Here is a 17,253-nt window from a genome sequence, read left to right as displayed (position 1 = left end):
TAACAAGGAGGTGCAATAACATGGGCCACATTGATCTACCACTGAGATCTCTGTGTGGAGAGCTTCCGCTCACAAACACATACAGTGCTTCATTGTCTAGACCCTTTGTATCATTAAAATATTAGCGTTACTTCCAACAGTTTATAACGAACCACTTTCTGTTTGATAACGATGGTTGTAAACTGAGCGAAATTTCTGTTGATCTTAACCGTCGTCGTTTCTCTGATCTGGATATTCTTTTTTTTTTTTTTTCCAGAGACACTGATGGACACCAAGTGGGCCACTACAGAATTAGCATGGACTTCTCACCCTGAGACTGGGGTGAGTTTATTGCTCAGTCTGTTTGATGTGTACAAAGATTTATACATGTAACACATATGGGGCACTGTGAGCACTTACAAATTGATTCAGCTTTCTCAAGAACCACATTATCAAACTGTAACATGCACTACAAAAATGTTATGTGGACTAATCACAGCAAAAGGACACTGTAAAATGTGAGGGTTTTTGAAAAGTACCTGAAATAAAGACCCACATTGCTTTAACTGCCATGCAATCCAACATACAGTAACTCAACCGATGCATATTTGTAGGAGATCAGGTTTTTAACTGTGTCCAATGGATAATTGATCCACTTTCGGATGGGTTTACAAATTCGTCAAACCAGTTAAGCTCACCTGTCGGATAGATGAATCATTTCATAAGTCATTGTAACCAACGTAGTGACTTCGAGGTATGAATATGTATTATGCAACAGATGTTTAGCTCAACATGCGTCAATATAATTAAAATATAAAAATCTGTTATTCTCTCAAGTTTAAACTGTCTTGGTATTGAACCATTGTACACACTGGAATCTGCCACCCACAAAGTACCAGTGACGGTTTCATTTTGTTTTCCCATGTGATTTCCACAATGGGTTAAGGAGAAGGCCGAAAAAGAGTCTTGACCTCTTCTCAACCATACTTCAAAGTCTACCAACACTCCTCCCAATGCCTTTGTGTGGCCCTCTCACTGTGGCCTCTGTGCTCTGAAAGGCGAGGGCCCCCATTTTTATATTTTGTTTACACCCCAACACACTGACAGGGAAAGCCGACCCCAGCTGTTCCAAGTCATCCACCCTTCCCTTTTCTTTTACAATAAGTAACTCGCCCTTAATGAAGCCAAATTACTCAAGCTGCAACAATCAAATGGCCAACCCCCCTACCATAGTCTTTGCCTCTTCACAGCCGTCCATCTTCCTCTCCCTCTCTCTGACCCCCCTCCCCATCAATGGCAGCAAAGAGACAGCATACAAATTCAAAAACGCGTCCCTGAGCAACAGATGCTCCTTTTAAAATGATGGACAGTCTCGAGAGAGACTCTAGATTTTCAAAAACACCATTGCCTACAAAATGTTAGTTATTTGTTTATCAAATGTGCATGTTGCTCTTATTGATGTGATTATTTACATTTGCTACTTTTTAATTATCATTCTTGAGGCGTCAGTACAGTGGCTGAGTTGATAGTGAAATACTGAGACCAGGAAGCAAGATAGAGAAAGGTTGAGTCCGGAACTCTAAAAGAAAATCCTCAAAATAGACGCACTCACATAATACAGTACATTATCCCGAGAGGCTCTCCTGGCTTGTCTGAGTCACAATGTCTCGATATTGTTTGATAGTGTTGCACAAAACAACAAAAAGGCTACTATAAATTCCTCTCGCCCACTTCCAGTATTACAGATCCAATAAAGGTAGACATGTATAAAATTTAGTTGTTAGGAAATGTGCTATATAAATAAAGCAGTATAAATGTAAATAAACAATATAAGTGAACAAACAAGTCAAAGCCAAAGTCTGCTTTATTATCAACTTCTCCATATATATATATATATATATATATATATATATATATATATATATATAGCATCTTGCATGCATGAAAATATATTTGGTATTAAAAAATGCTTTAAATGCATACAACTGTGATGTTTTCTACAGCAATATTAGGATAGTACAAATAACAGTTGCAATAATGCTAAATATTTTCCTTTTTGTAAACACAGGTTGAATACAGTAATTTGTACTTCAAGCTTCCTGCTTTTAGTCATCCAATTGACCTGTCAGGTGATTATGGCTTCAGTCTTCTGCCATCCTTGCTTCTTGCCAGAGCATAGTATTAATCCCAGGGCCGAGCTATGTCCCCCTCTTTCACAGCCACTCAGGCCTTTGATGAATAGCCCCTTCCCACACGCATCCATATTTTACCCTTAATTAACATGCTCAGCACTTAAAAAGAAACAACTGGTGTGTGGTTGTGTCATAGTTCTAAATGTTCTTATGTAAACGTCATTGCTAAGTGCCTTTCCTTTAGCTGCAGACCTTACTTTATTTAATCTTACCAGGGACAAAAAATCCTTCTGTAAACAGAAGGTCAAGGGGTCAATCTGATGCTTTAGAAAATGTATAATGAGAGCAACATTTTTCATCTATACGGATTAACTACTGAATCATAATATGAGCACGTAAAACATTTGTAGTGGTTTAAACGCACACTGCAAATAAACGATGGCTGATCTTACTAAATGAACACACACTGTTGAAAACAGAGCAGGTCCCCCAGCACATACACCCACACAGACACACTCTACTCACGGGAATCGCTGTTTGAAGTGAGACCGTTTAATTGTGGTGTCCTCATTCCGCGACTGAAAATTGCATTAGATTACAGTGTCTCACACAAAGCTTTTTATAGCCTGGTTTGTGTTCACTCGTTTAATGAAGCTGGTAATCAAAGTTTAGTAAATTTGAATCCAGTTTTGTCCATAGTAATGCATCCTTTGGGTACTGCAATAGCATCGAAAGATGGAGTGAAATGAAGAAAATAAAAAGAGAAAAGCATGAAGGTTAATCAGTCTGTTGGAGAATTTCAAAATATTTTCACTTCAGTTCAAGTGTAATTGGTTATGAAGCAATGTGTGTGTTCCCTCCAAACAGGTAATGTGATTATTATGGGTTAAGAAGGTGTCAGGCTGCTCTAATTGTGATGAATCTGCAGTTCTCATCTTTTTTCTTCTTCTTCTTATGCTCACTATAGGACACACACTCACTCACGGACCACTTCATTAGATACACTTTCACAATTGAATGACATCCAATCCAAGAAAGATAGTAATGTGGTTTTGATTGGCAATGAAAGCAAGACTTTGACAATATTTTTGTTTTGTTTTGCTGAACTCCCTTGCTTCGGTGTTTCAAATATATAAGCTCTTTCCATTTGCAACATTTTCGTCTAACCTGTAATGTTTTTTTTCTTTCTAGTGGGAAGAAGTGAGTGGCTATGATGATGCCATGAATCCCATCCGAACTTATCAAGTATGTAACGTAAAACAACTCAACCAGAATAACTGGCTACGCAGTGACTTTATCCCGAGGAAAGATGTGCTGCGCGTATATGTGGAGATGAAATTCACAGTGCGTGATTGCAACAGCATCCCAAACATCCCAGGCTCCTGCAAAGAGACCTTCAACCTCTTCTACTATGAGTCTGACTCGGACTCAGCCACAGCAACCAGTCCCTTCTGGATGGAAAATCCATATGTGAAAGTGGACACCATTGCCCCGGATACAAGCTTTTCCAAGCTCGATTCCGGACTGGTGAACACTAAAACCAGAAGTTTTGGGCCACTGTCCAAAGCCGGGTTCTACCTGGCCTTCCAGGACCTTGGGGCTTGCATGTCACTCATCTCAGTGAGGGTTTTTTATAAGAAGTGCTCCACCACGATTGCAAACTTTGCAGTTTTTCCAGAAACAGCAACTGGAGCCGAGGCAACGTCTCTGGTGATTGCACCTGGAACTTGTGTCCCCAATGCCTTGGAGGTGTCTGTGCCTCTAAAGCTGTACTGCAATGGAGATGGGGAATGGATGGTTCCTGTGGGTGCCTGCACCTGCTCGGCTGGCTTTGAACCAGCCATGACGGATACGCAATGCCAAGGTGAGTTTAACATGTGACATTTGGAAATACATAATGCCACAACTTGCCAATTTGAACCGACTCACCCATCAATTGTCGACGAAACACCAAAATCTGAATTAGAAAAACGGACTAAATAAAAAAGTATTTCCTGTCCCCTAATGCGCGACACTTTTCGGTATGAAATAAAAAATAAAATAAATATAATATAATAATATAATAAAAAAAAAAATAATACTGGCCATTCTGAGGAATGATGCAAGATTATTCCAATTTCTACAAGATTAGAACAATATATTTTAGATGACACCACCAGCAAGCATTTGCCCTTCTGACCTTGGTTTAAGCCAATGCACCTGGCTGCTAAATAAATGGAAATGCAGCAGAGGCTGACTATTTATGAAAGCAGGGAGGTCCCTGATGATAGTTTCAAGGCTGATGGAGAACATAGCGAGTTCACAGAGGTTGAGAGCAAGGTGAATTTAGCCGAGCAAGGTCTCAGCTGAAATGGAGTGCAGGTGACAGCAGGAGAGGGAAGGATAAATGGAAAGTGTGTGTTGAGGGGCATGGGGGCGTAAAATTAGGCTCAGGTTGTGTAGGACAAATAGAGACAGCAGGATGAGATAAGGGGGGGGGGGGCTGGCAAAGTTATTGATGAGGAGAGGTGATGGAGACTTGCCTGTGTATGCACACTTTGTGCATTTTCAGCACATCAGCCTCGCTGTTAGGGATCAGAAGACTCCTTTTTGCAGAGACACAAGTGAACAAGCATTTTTCTTGCGTTACATTGAACAATCACTACAGTCAGCACATTAGGGACACTGGCACAATCTAATGGAATCCAATGGGGCTGTATTATACATTTTGACGTTTTTATAGACACGGTGAGAGAGGTATATCTTTAAAAATGTGTTTGGTCCTCTGTTGGGAGTTCAAAACCTATAGGGTTTCTTGAATCTGAAGACAAAACTTTAATGAGTTGCTCTAAATAATAATAATAAATTGTAATAATAAATTTTATTTGTAAAGCACTTTTCATAAAAGAATCTCAAAGTGCTACAGAAATAAGACTAGTAATAAAAACAGACAAAATCATAATTCACCAATTCAAACAGGGCTTTCTAGTGAATTAAGACATTGAAACTCCAAAACTAGCTCTATATCAGGTATCGTCTACCGAAAAAAGTGACTGGTCATTGCTATTACGTACTGTAAACCAATTTATTCCTGGTAGCATTTGGTCAAGGCCCTGATGACAAGGACTCAAGCTTCACTGGTCTAGTCATTTTTGTTTACTCGATTTTTATTTTACCTTAGAATACTCTCTTCCCGTTCTCATCTAAAGGACAGTAGCTCCTTTAGCTTCCCAATTTTTCTTCAGCGTACTTTCTACTACCCCCACTCCTCCGCCACCTCATTCCATTCTAATCTGAAGGCTATTTCTCTCATTAATACACCATCCGATTTACAGTAAGGACACGCGTGCATTGCTATTAATCGATGAGCCTCGCCTTTCCTTTCCACTCATTTGCTTTGCTATTTCTTTTTCTCTTCGTGCCACACTTTCCAATTTCCCCATTCATTTTAATCAGCTTCTTAAACTCTATGTTCTGCATGAGAGGATAAGACACAGGAGAGTGAGGAGGAAGGGGGGGGACGCTTGCAGGATTAACATTTTCACTGCCTCCACATCTTCTCCCTCTCCCCCCCTTTTTTCTACTCTCTTGTCTCTTTCTCTCTCATTCTTTAGTCGTTTCCTTAGGGGAAAATGGATAAAAGGCAGAGTATGACCTCTTTACTCACAAGAAGTGATTGATCAGCACTTTAGAACACAGGGAAAAAAAAGCTTAATTTAATGGGGAAGCTTCCTCAACCTCTTTGATTTGGCTAACATGTTGAAAATCCTGCACTTCTAACTCTCTTGAGTTGGGAAATTGCTTATGATTTTCTTTGTATTGGGTTGAACTGAAATGAACCTCAATGGGCTCAGCCAACCTATGGCTATGCAAGAAGCTGCCTGCTCTATGTCAAGGTTATTTTTATGTGTTTATCTAGAGCTACTTCCTTTTAACCAGTGGTGTGGATAACTTTGATTAATGATTGAAGAACAAACACACTCAGTGATAATGTATACGACAGCCAACTGGCAACCATGTGCTAATATTGAATTTGGGTGAAAAGGAACGCGGCAGCAGGAGCAATAAGTGGTCTGCTGCTGCGACCTCCAACCTTTTAACAGGAAGACTAAACCAAAATAAATCAAAGTCAGAAGCCGTGGTGAGAGAAAAATAAATGCAGCTGGATCCATGAGTAACAATGAGTTGCATTCTTTTCTTGCTATTTTATATATTATTTGGAAGTCACACATATCTGAATGAAACATTTCCTCAAAGACACAGCGCTTCAAAATCCCATTTCCAGTTTATCTGATTGTTTGCAATCCGCAGTCTAGTTTGTTTTAAAGTTATGTTTAAACAATTATGCAAAACAAAAATCAATCATCAAAGCTTCACCTGTACAATTTTTGGTTCTGTCGGTCAAAGCTTCTTTATTTTCTTTAAAAACTTAAGTGAGATAGTAGGGAAATAGTTTTCAGCCAGGTTGAAGGCATGCTCTGTTCAAATACATCTTCACATATTTAGATATATATTTTTTAAAATGCATGTGAAATTAGTCCATGTTTTGGTTCCTAGGGTTATGTGATACATTTTCTTGGCTTACCTTGAAAGACCTGTCCACTCCCATACATCATTCCTTATCATATGTGGGTTGCTGAGCCTTGAGTCATGTGAAAGTAGACTGTAAAAATGGACATTAATAACCACGAGCTCAACTGACTACTGTAGATAAGATGCAAGTCATGCAATCTCAGACAAAATTTCCAATGTAGGCCATATGATTTCTAAAGCATAGATGTGGAATTAAATTGTCACTAATCCTTTCTAAATGTTGTTTTTTGTTCAAGGAAGATAATGATCCATATTTCCTGTTTGGAAAATGGGACATATGTTAGACCAAATATGATTGTGCATAATCCGGCAATATTCAAATTCTTTTCGGGATCAGTAAATCAGGATTAGTCACACTTTTGGTTTCCATCTTTCTTCTTTTCCATGTTAGCCTGCAGTTCCGGCACTTTCAAGTACAAGCAAGGGGAAGGCTTCTGCCTGCCTTGTCCCGCAAACAGCCGTGCCAGTGCTGGAGCGGCAAGCATTTGCTCTTGTCGAAACGGTTACTACCGCTCAGACACAGACACACCAGACTCCCCATGCACAAGTAAGTGACGATTGCTTTTATATTCCATATGTAACCTTCTGTCCTTTTCTCCATGTCTCAAAAACCGTTCTTTCAAAAGTAAACCTGCTGTGAGAAGTAGTCGAGACAGTTGACTTAATTTTAAACTCAATGGATATAAGGCCAAACCTTCCCTTGTGGATTTTAGGCCATCAGGAAGCGTTATCACCGCTCGGAACAGGAGTTTGTTCCCACCAGGGCACACAGAAGGCAAACACTTCTGCTTGTTTTCCCACTGTGATCTGAAACGTTATCATCCTGGCACAGCTGCCTTCAAAGAGAAGTCTATCTTTCTTCAGTGTTTTTTACAGACTCTAACTGTGGTTTTATTAAATGCAAACATGCACACATACATTCACTGGAGACTCGGGAAGAATCTACAATTGCTAGTGTGAGCTGGTTAAGGGGGGTGGTGTATGGGGATGAGTGCCCCCCAGTACAATGAGAGATAAGGTTTTGGTAATTGGATAAGAATTGCCAATGGATTCTCTCACTCACACTACATCCTAAATTACACACACACACATGCATGCACGTAGGTAGGCAGGCAGGCAGGGAGTGGAAATGAGTATGCAACTAAAAATTGAAACATTTTTTTTCCCCACTGATTGGGTGGAACAGACTCATTAAGGGGAAAAGAAATCTGTTCCAATTATTGTGTGAAAACAATAACACAACAAAAGGGAACCTTTGTGGGTCACAAGTTGTTGATTGCAGATGTGATTGAATACATTTTAAATAAAAATGTAATGAAGCAATCGAAAGTTTTATTGCCTCGTACATGACTGTCCTGTCAAAAAGACAAATTTGGACGCACCTATTATGCACGGAGATTTAATTCGGACACATTCCCAACCTATTTTCCTCATGCCATCACGTCTTTTGCAGCTGTTCCCTCCGCCCCTCGCAATGTCATCTCCAGTGTGAATGAAACCTCGCTTGTACTGGAATGGAGTGAACCACGGGATCTGGGCGGCCGCGATGACACCTTCTACAACGTCATCTGTAAAAAGTGCCTACCCGAACGGGGAATGTGTTCCCGCTGCGATGACAACGTGGATATCGCGCCACGTCACCTGGGTTTGACCCAGCGTAGAGTGGCGGTGCGCAACCTGCAAGCCCATACCCAGTACAGCTTTGAGATCCAGGCTGTGAACGGAGTTTCCAACAAAAGCCCTTACACACCTCAGTTTTCTGCTGTGAACATCACCACCAACCAAGCCGGTAGGTGCAGCTGTGCACTTGTGAGGCCACTTAATCCATTTATTTATCAAACACGTTTTATATAAAAAGACAAAAAAATAAAAGCTGAATAAAAATTAAATATAAAACTAATAACCTGTTGACAAATAAACACATCTGTAAGTATAACAGATGTTAAGACATGCCACACAGTGCAAAGCAATAAAATGAATCCAGCATAACAAAGTATGTCCGCCATTTCAAAAAGTGAGTTTTCAGAACAGAAGTTATGTTTTGTTTGGCAGTCTGTGATAGTCAGGTGATGAGGGCCCCCCAAGAATATCACAAATGAAAAGAAATTGAGGAAAACAAACAAAACCTACACGTTTCCGTAAGTGGAAAATCTAAAATGGTGGTATTAACAAAAAAATGTATATCATATTATGATTAGTATGATCCACGAGCTTTGTTCAAAATATACTTAGTAAAGGACGTTTCTCACACATCCAGCATTTGCTTTGTTCGATCACCACCCAAAGTAGCAATAAGGAGTCTGTTCAATATGTTGAAGCCTCAATATTCTAGCAACCAACTGTTCCTAATTCACTGTTCCACCAGCCTACAGCAACACCAGTAACTAGGTCAATGTAATCAGTTATTCTTTTGTTTTGTTTGTGCATTTGAAATGCATTTGAAGATTTATATTGTCATCATTTCTGAAGATTTCATCAGCTATTATTATTATTAGGATTATTTATTAAAATGGATGCGTTTGTCTTAGTATTCTTAATGGTGAGAGAAAAGTAATGGCTTTTGTTAAGGTTTTCTTTGGCGATATTTGGTTGCTTTGTTAAATTTGGTCTTCCCATAGGCTTAGACAACATAAAGGATTAGTTGTTCCCCCATCCCCCAAGTCATCTTCGCTCTGTGGTCTCGTCCTTTCCCTTGAGTCTCTGATCTTCTCTGAGATGCTGTGGGAATGCCTGCTCTTTTTGGCTCTTGGACTTCTATAGTCTACTATGATAGAGCCTCCTTGTTTTATGAGGGGTGGTGCCCTACAAGGGCAGAGACCAGTGTCTATTCACGGCCTAGGTCAGAGGAGAGCAGGAGGAGAGGAAAAGAGGGGCAAGGGTGCATCATCTGTGATTAGATTACTACCGGTATAGACCCAAGACCTTCCCCACATGTGCATTCAACGTTAAGAACCAAAATAAATACAAGGGTGGTGATAAGCCGCAAAGGCCAACCTCCATGGCTACTTCTACATCTGCTCCTGCAGCACAGAGCCTAATCCCCCGTCAGAAGCAAGCAGGGGATCTATCCTAGAAGCATTGTTTTTTGAGAAAGAAAGAGGTGTGGGTGGAGGTCTGGGATAGGGTGGGTTTGCAGGGGAGGGCGACAGAAAGACAGAAAAAAAGGCTTTGGGGAGCAAAAGAGGAAGAACAGAAGGATTCCTGGGCCCAGACACAAGCAGGATTTGGAATAGAAAATGCAAGGGGATCAAAGAACAAAAAATGGAGTTTCCATCCTCAGTTTTAACAAGAATGGGGAACCTGCAGGGCTTTCGTCTTGTTAAGGAAAGTGAGAAAGTTTAAGACAATGGGGTGATTGAACTGCAATGGTAATAAAATGTTAAGACTTACTCACTACCAAAATGTCAAAGAAATATTTTCAGTATGGAAAAAGGGAGAGGTTTTGAGGCTCATAGCGAGACAGCTCAAGTTATGAAACAAAGGCCTGTATGTAGGAGAGAGTGAGTCAGGTGTGACCTGAGAAGAGAGGAACTAGAAAGCGAGATAGAGATCACTTGACTCGAAAAGATAAATAAAGCCTGAAAACTCATGTTGGTGGTTTACGACCGTGTTACATTAATCCTCAGTTTCTTTGACAATCTGAGAATTGAATCCCCCAAATAAATAAAAAATCGGAACTATTGTGTTTCGTCTTTTATTTTTTTCTAGCGCCGTCTGCAGTACCCACAGTTCACCTAATGGCAGCCACAGCGAGCACCATGAGCCTGTCCTGGCTCCCTCCAGACAAACCCAACGGAATCATTTTGGATTATGAGATTAAGTACCATGAGAAGGTAAAAACTAATGTAAATCCTGTAATTCAATCGAATTTCACTGACACTCATGGTCACCGTGTCGTTTGTGCATTTGTAAATGAGGAAAACAATGCCGCTACTGATAAACACATGGTTGCAGCAAAAGCAAGTCCTGACATAGTATTTACTACATCACCATTCTGCCTTGGATTTCGGTACACCCCTGATTCTTCTCCCTCTTTGCCTTCCACATTACCCCTTGTCTTCTCACCATCCTTCCATTAGAAATTATTTTTCAGGGGTGCACAGAACTGTGACTGGAAGTGCCTGAGGGAGTAAACAAAGGCATTGAGTGTATATCTGCTGTTTGTTGTCTTGCCCTCGTCCCAATGGATTAGCAAGCCAGCTCTAACGCGTTTCACTATTTCTGCTTCTTACTTTTTCATTCCCTTTTCACCAGTTAACAAAGTGAAATTGGTCAGCCGTGCTAGGAACAGTAGCTCATCTGTGTGGGATGAGGATTAATGAGACAAGCCAGGGATCTTGTACAGCATTGCTGTTGGTGTTTTTCACTGATTTTTTTTTTCATTGGCTGTCTCTCTCCAGGATCAGGGTGAAGCCATTGCTCATACAATGACGGCCCAACGGAGCAATGCCCGCATTGAAGGTCTCAAGGCTGGTACGCCTTATGTGGTGCAGGTTCGAGCACGAACAGTGGCTGGGTATGGCCGGTATAGCAGCCCAGCTGACTTCAGTACCAACCTGCAAAGTATGTCACTCTCATACATTTTTTGTTATTCTATGGTATATGGGTTTATAAGCAAAACCTCCATGATGGTAAAAGTAGTCTGGATATACCTCTGGTTATATGGTTTGATGATACGTACACCCATTTTCCATAAAAAAAAAAAAAACTGTATGGTGTGAGATGAAAGTCTATACATTCACAACTGTCAATCAATTGGGATTACAAGTTTTCTTTTTGTTTCATCCTCAAGCTGACCCACCAAAACTGTGGCAGGAGCAACTACCCCTCATTGTAGGATCAGCCACTGCAGTATTCGTCTTCATCATTGCTGTTGTGGTCATCGCCATTGTCTGCCTCAGGTAGAAAAATGATTAATGTCTTAAAAATGACCCCCCAAAAAAATGACATGGTGTGTCAAGCAAGGTACAAAGGAAAATCACTTTTTCAAAACTTAGTTCTGTTCCAATAGTGGGACAGTTTGCCGAGTATACAAGTATTTTAAGTTCAACTTGACAGAACAGAGATTGCTTCAAATGTCAACTTTGTTTACATGTCCTCCCATCCGTCCCAGGATGGCTACAGTCGATTACTTGCTGTGTGCCACCAATAAGGCCACTGAATGCCAGACAGTTGTGAATCTCTGAAGAGTAAACATCTTTAGTTATAACATGAATTTACACCTTGGACACGGCATGATTGAGCAGCTATTTGACCTAATCGGCTTGAGCTCCAATTTCAGCACCAAGTGTGCAATTTTCTAACCACAAAGAGCCAAGGTGGGCCTTCGTCTGCCGTGTCTTTTTACACTATTTGGAGGATAAAGGCTGTTCCTCTCACCTTTCACAAAGTGGAACATCACTTGGGTTTAAACATATGTGTTTGTCCCTACACAACTTATTTGTCAAGCAGACTGCCACATGTACTTGTGAAAGGTTGGCACCAACCACCGACAGGCACCCACTCGGTTCCTTTCTCAAGCCTGCTCAGGCAGCCGCTGACAAGCGTGGGCATCGGTCACGCAATAATAATCTCCCCGGCTCCCTCTCCTGCCTCTCTGCTCTCCTCTGTTTTCACACCATTTCATTGTGTCTCTTGCAGGGTCTCAGTTTAACTACTGCTCCGACTGGCATAAAAGAACACAGCGAACATAATAACACAAAAACGCTGGCCTTTGGTATATTCCGGATTCAAATTAGAATTTGAAATAAGATGCAAATCACCACCGGGTATTATTGTCCTGGTTACTGCTTACACAACAAAGCAAGCACGTAAAGATGTCATTTGGAAAATCCTGCCCTCTTGATACGCCATCGTATTTGTCGTCACCATTCAACTTCCAGATGGGGTAAAATGGAAAATAGGCCACATAAGAGAAAGGATCTGCGGCGAAAAATAAAACGGTGGATTGGATTAAAAACAGAGCAAGAGATAAAGAATCTGAGAAGTAACTAAGGCAAAGCAAATTAAATACTTTGCTAGAATTGTAAGGAAAGAAAATAGATTGTGTCTGTTTTTCTCCAAGCTATTTGTGTTGAAAGTACAGAGGGTTAAAGTTTCAAGTTTTACTTGCTCATTCAGACAATGTTGTGGCACCAGCCAGCACTGATGCAATCGCTATTATCAGATTTTTTTATTTCCAAAGCAGTGTGTGGTCGTGCTGTTCCAGACATCAGTAGTGATCCGTATCTGCACTGTCACCATATTTTCACCTTGTTGTTGCTCACGTGTTTATTTAATTATTATATGCATATCTATTTTTTTTCCAACAGAAAGCAAAGAAATGGTTCAGAGTCAGAATACACAGAGAAACTACAGCAATACAGTAAGTATCTTTGCCTGCATGTTTTCCTTTTTGTGCCATCAATTGAAAAAAGACATGTTTTACCACTGAGAAATGACTACAAGCATCTCAAAACTCTAAAAAGATGCCCTTTGATGTTTTCAGAGCACCACAAAAGCATTGCAATGTGGCTTGCCAAAATAACTGACTCACGCCATGCCATTATTTGGTACCCTGCTCTGAGATACAAGTCGTGATAGCTGAAGAGTGGCTGCGATTGACCACTTCATTTTCTTTTAGTGCCATCCTGCCCACACTCTGTGGTTGAAACTTAAGCCCGATCAGCTTTGCTAAGAATTGTACCAAGCAAAATGGACCAGCACTGCTGGGTGTCAACATGTACAGCTTTTAAACTGAACTTGGCAACATAGATTCACTTTCCCGTTCTTGCCACTGAATCTCCTATAGTCACTCCGGGAATGAAGGTCTACATTGACCCGTTCACCTACGAGGACCCCAACGAAGCCGTGAGGGAGTTTGCCAAAGAGATTGATGTCTCCTGCGTGAAGATCGAGGAGGTCATCGGCGCAGGTAACCCACCAAAGCTCCTGAGCTACAGGGGGAAGACTGCTAGTCACCTCCAGGCCATACCGTTAGAGGACTTCACACCAAGCGGTACTTTCACTCAATTCATCGGTATGCCCTTACCCCTTTCCCCGTCTGACTTGTCATTTCTTAGAAATTCCTCTCTAGTATCTTAGATTTCTTCAAAATCAGACTTTTTTTTATTAGATCTCGTTTTCGGAGGCACCCCCCACACCCTCTTGGTCAGATGTAACACCGTCTGTGTCAGATGATTGTTTCACTTGTGTTGGGAAAGTTGAACTCAGCTCATGGACTGGTTTCACAAAGTGCTTTCACATACATGCAAAACAGCTTGTTAATATCTATCTAGTCCACAGGTGTCAAACTCAAGGCCTGAGGGCCAGATACTGCCCACCACATCTAGTCGATTATGAAAGCTCCAAACTGCTTAACTGAAAAAACAATATTCAGTTACATGAAATATACCCAGAAAGTCATATAAAAGGATGACATAACAGACAACACACGAAGCTACTTATTATTCCTGAAGCCGATAATTCAGTTTTTTCACGAGTCTTGAGTCATAAAGTTACCAAAAGGTAACATTTCCCAAAGAAGATTTAAAGTGAAATAAACATGGCTTGCCCTGTGACCCTTCTATCTATTTGCTATATCTTTCAGGAGTATATACTTTTATTTTTTTCACTTTTTAAAAAATGGGTAAGATTAAAGATCATGCAGTGTAACTGACTGCACCATTAAAAAAGGTCAAAGTCAAGCTTGAAGTCAACTAAAATTGTTGTTTAGTTTTGTGAAACCAATCCAGGGAACCAGAGAGTAGCTGTGCAAGGACGGGAGTATTGTTTTTTGGAAAGGAGTATTGCACGGCAACACTAAATCTAATTGCCTCTTGAAGCAACGGAAACCAGAATTTAGGCTGTACGTGACTGTCGTCTCACACTATTTTTATGTTAAAAATGTTTTTAAAAAAACGCCTCTAGTCAGATGCTTCTAGTTTGTAAAATGTTGCCAGTTCTCTTGGGACAAATGTGGGCTGTAATACAATCATCATAACTTATTTAGTTACAGAGTGGCACTGGCTAACATTTCCCGCATATTCCCCTAGAGTAAAAGGTATATTTGAAAAGAGCAGGAAATAATAGTGACCCCATTGGCAAAATTGGTTGGATTCCATTTAAGTAATTTGAGAATACATTCTTCCTATCTAGTTTTGACTTTGACGCACAATCCTTGCACATAATACTTCTTCTGGTTAGTTCTACCCCTGAAGAGCCTTCCCTGGTGTTTTTTCTTGTTCTTATAATGGTCGACATTTTCAATATATTTGATATCAATCTCTGCTTAGAATTTTGGAGAAGTGTCTAAGTGAGCTTGATTTTTCTTATGATTGTATCTGAGGCGAAATAGAGGGCGTTGTGATGGCAGAGAAGGGATTTCCTACTACTGCTTCTGCTACTACCATTACTACTGCTACTACTACTACTACGACAGTTCTCCTGCTGCTGAAGCTACTACTTGAAAACCGTTGCTTCCCAGCATTCGCAGTGACAACCCCGTCTTCCATGTCCCCTCCTCTCCTTTATTCCCCTCCTCCATCCTTACATTCCCGCCTCCATTGCCCACAACTTCCTTCACTGTGCCACCTTTTGACTCCTGTTGTTGTGGCCATCACGCTTGGTGTAGAATCGAAACTTAAACCATCCACCGCCCCCAGAACACCCAAACTTCTTTCTCCACCTATCTCCTCCTCCCGTGCCTACTTCTACGACCTTTCCAAAGATTAGCTCCACCCCCCCTTGTAAATGACACCTTTCCCTAATCACTACCTGATCCACTCCTATCGCCATCACATGCCATTATTTATGTTTCTGCATCAGCTCACATTTTTTAATTCATTGGCATATAATCACTATATGCTCCTCTATCATCACCGTCCTTTGACTATGGCCTAGAGTCCTGGCTTTCTTGTGCAGTTGCCCGTCCCACACCTGCTGCCCAACCCCTGGCTCCTTGGTTCTAACCAGTTAATTGTCCCCTCTCCCTTCTTCTCCCCCACTCTCCTCCACTTTTCCATCATACATTTTTCCCGATCCTCTGTCTGTGTCTCTCTCTCTGTGTCTCTCTCTCTGTGTCTCTCTCTCTGTGTCTCTCTCTCTCTCTCTCTCTGTCTCTCTCTCTCTCTCTCTCTCTCTCTCTGTCTCTCTCTCTGTCTCTCTCTCTGTCTCTCTCTCTGTCTCTGTCTGTTTCTCTGTCTGTCTCTCTGTCTGTCTCTCTGTCTCTGTCTGTTTCTCTGTCTGTCTGTCTCTCTCTCTTTCTCTCTCTCTCTCTCTCTCTCTCTCTCTCTCTCTCTCTCTCTCTCTCTCTCTCTCTCTCGTTTCTTTCTGGGTGTCACCACCTGGGCTCTCGCAGGAGAGTTTGGTGAGGTATGCCGCGGTCGCCTCAAGCTTCCTGGCCGCCGTGAGATCATTGTTGCCATCAAGACTCTCAAAGTGGGCTACACTGACCGACAGAGGAGAGACTTCCTCTCAGAGGCATCAATCATGGGCCAGTTTGACCACCCTAATATCATCCGCTTGGAAGGCGTGGTCACCAAGAGTCGACCAGTGATGATTGTGACAGAGTTCATGGAAAATGGGGCCCTGGATTCGTTCCTAAGGGTGAGGACAAATATACATCCAGGTTTTGTTTTCAATCCATGACATATCCCTTTTGAGTAAAACTTAGACCCTGCTCTGCAAACATTTGCACCAAAATTGATATTTATTTCACTTACATTATCAAAATTTTAACTTTGTGCGAGATGTTGATAATTCCACAGAGAAATTGGAACTCATGAAGTACATATGCAAGATGCAATAAACCAAATAATGAGAAGATATAAATAAAATAACTGCACATAACTGACAGAGGAATGATAAAGAAAAGTTTAAGGTCATTTTTTTTTTCTGCAATCCAGTTCATCTCTGATATTTTATCTTTCCCAGCTCAATGATGGGCAGTTCACAGTGATTCAGCTTGTTGGCATGCTGCGTGGCATCGCAGCAGGCATGAAGTACCTGTCAGATATGAATTACGTACACAGAGACTTGGCTGCCCGGAACATCCTGGTCAACAGCAATCTGGTGTGCAAGGTTTCTGACTTCGGCCTATCTCGTTTCCTTGAGGATGACCCATCAGACCCCACATACACAAGCTCACTGGTAAGTTTCCACAAGGTGTGCATTTGTGTCTGTACTTGTCCTGCATCTAACCTTCTTACTTGCTTCCTTTACGTTAACATGTATAAATAAATAAATTATTAATCTGTGCCCAATTCACCCAAAATATTCATGAGACTATAGCTGGTCTACTCCCAACTGATACCATCATTTTCTACTAAGAGACACAGAAAAGGGTCTTGGATAGCACAACCATGTGATATAATAGGCTACAACATTTCTCAAGGGAAATTTCGGGCAAATCATAATCATAGTCCAGTAATGTACCCCATTTGCAACGTATCCTACAATTATTGCTCACAACTGCTAAAAATACTTTTCCAAATGAGAAATGGTTCTCAATTATGTGGTCAAACAAATAATCAGAAAATATTAAACATATCTTCCAACAAATAAAATAATAGCAAAAGATTGGCTTTTTCCA

At 41.0% G+C, this 17,253-nt stretch overlaps 2 protein-coding genes across 17 annotated transcripts in view; one reads left to right on the top strand and one right to left on the bottom strand.

Annotated features, from left to right (window-relative positions):
• The window catches only part of mfsd8l1 (major facilitator superfamily domain containing 8-like 1), a 304,788-nt gene that overhangs the window by 136,709 nt on the left and 150,826 nt on the right, over positions 1-17,253 (bottom strand). The gene's annotated exons all lie outside the window — the stretch shown is intronic.
• Positions 1-17,253, top strand: part of ephb3b (eph receptor B3b) — a 50,568-nt gene that overhangs the window by 25,162 nt on the left and 8,153 nt on the right. For 2 of the 7 annotated variants that reach the window (XM_085927681.1, XM_085927679.1), the window contains exons 2-12: positions 257-321; positions 3,303-3,975; positions 7,075-7,230; positions 8,137-8,472; positions 10,392-10,516; positions 11,084-11,246; positions 11,476-11,584; positions 12,995-13,047; positions 13,474-13,596; positions 16,021-16,268; positions 16,596-16,811. In XM_085927681.1, coding sequence (XP_085783807.1) covers positions 257-321; positions 3,303-3,975; positions 7,075-7,230; positions 8,137-8,472; positions 10,392-10,516; positions 11,084-11,246; positions 11,476-11,584; positions 12,995-13,047; positions 13,474-13,596; positions 16,021-16,268; positions 16,596-16,811 — 2,267 coding nt within the window. Of the gene's footprint in view, positions 1-256; positions 322-3,302; positions 3,976-7,074; positions 7,231-8,136; positions 8,473-10,391; positions 10,517-11,083; positions 11,247-11,475; positions 11,585-12,994; positions 13,048-13,461; positions 13,702-16,020; positions 16,269-16,595; positions 16,812-17,253 lie in introns of all 7 variants that reach the window. The other 5 variants (XM_085927680.1, XM_085927674.1, XM_085927675.1 and 2 more) reach the window with 4 other exon arrangements.

Source organism: Syngnathus leptorhynchus, chromosome 13 (assembly GCF_054491065.1).
Source record: "Syngnathus leptorhynchus isolate UIUO chromosome 13, UIUO_Slep, whole genome shotgun sequence".
NCBI classification, from domain to species: domain Eukaryota; kingdom Metazoa; phylum Chordata; class Actinopteri; order Syngnathiformes; family Syngnathidae; genus Syngnathus; species Syngnathus leptorhynchus.
Note: the sequence above shows the minus strand (reverse complement) of the source record. Positions and strands in the feature narration are given on the sequence as shown.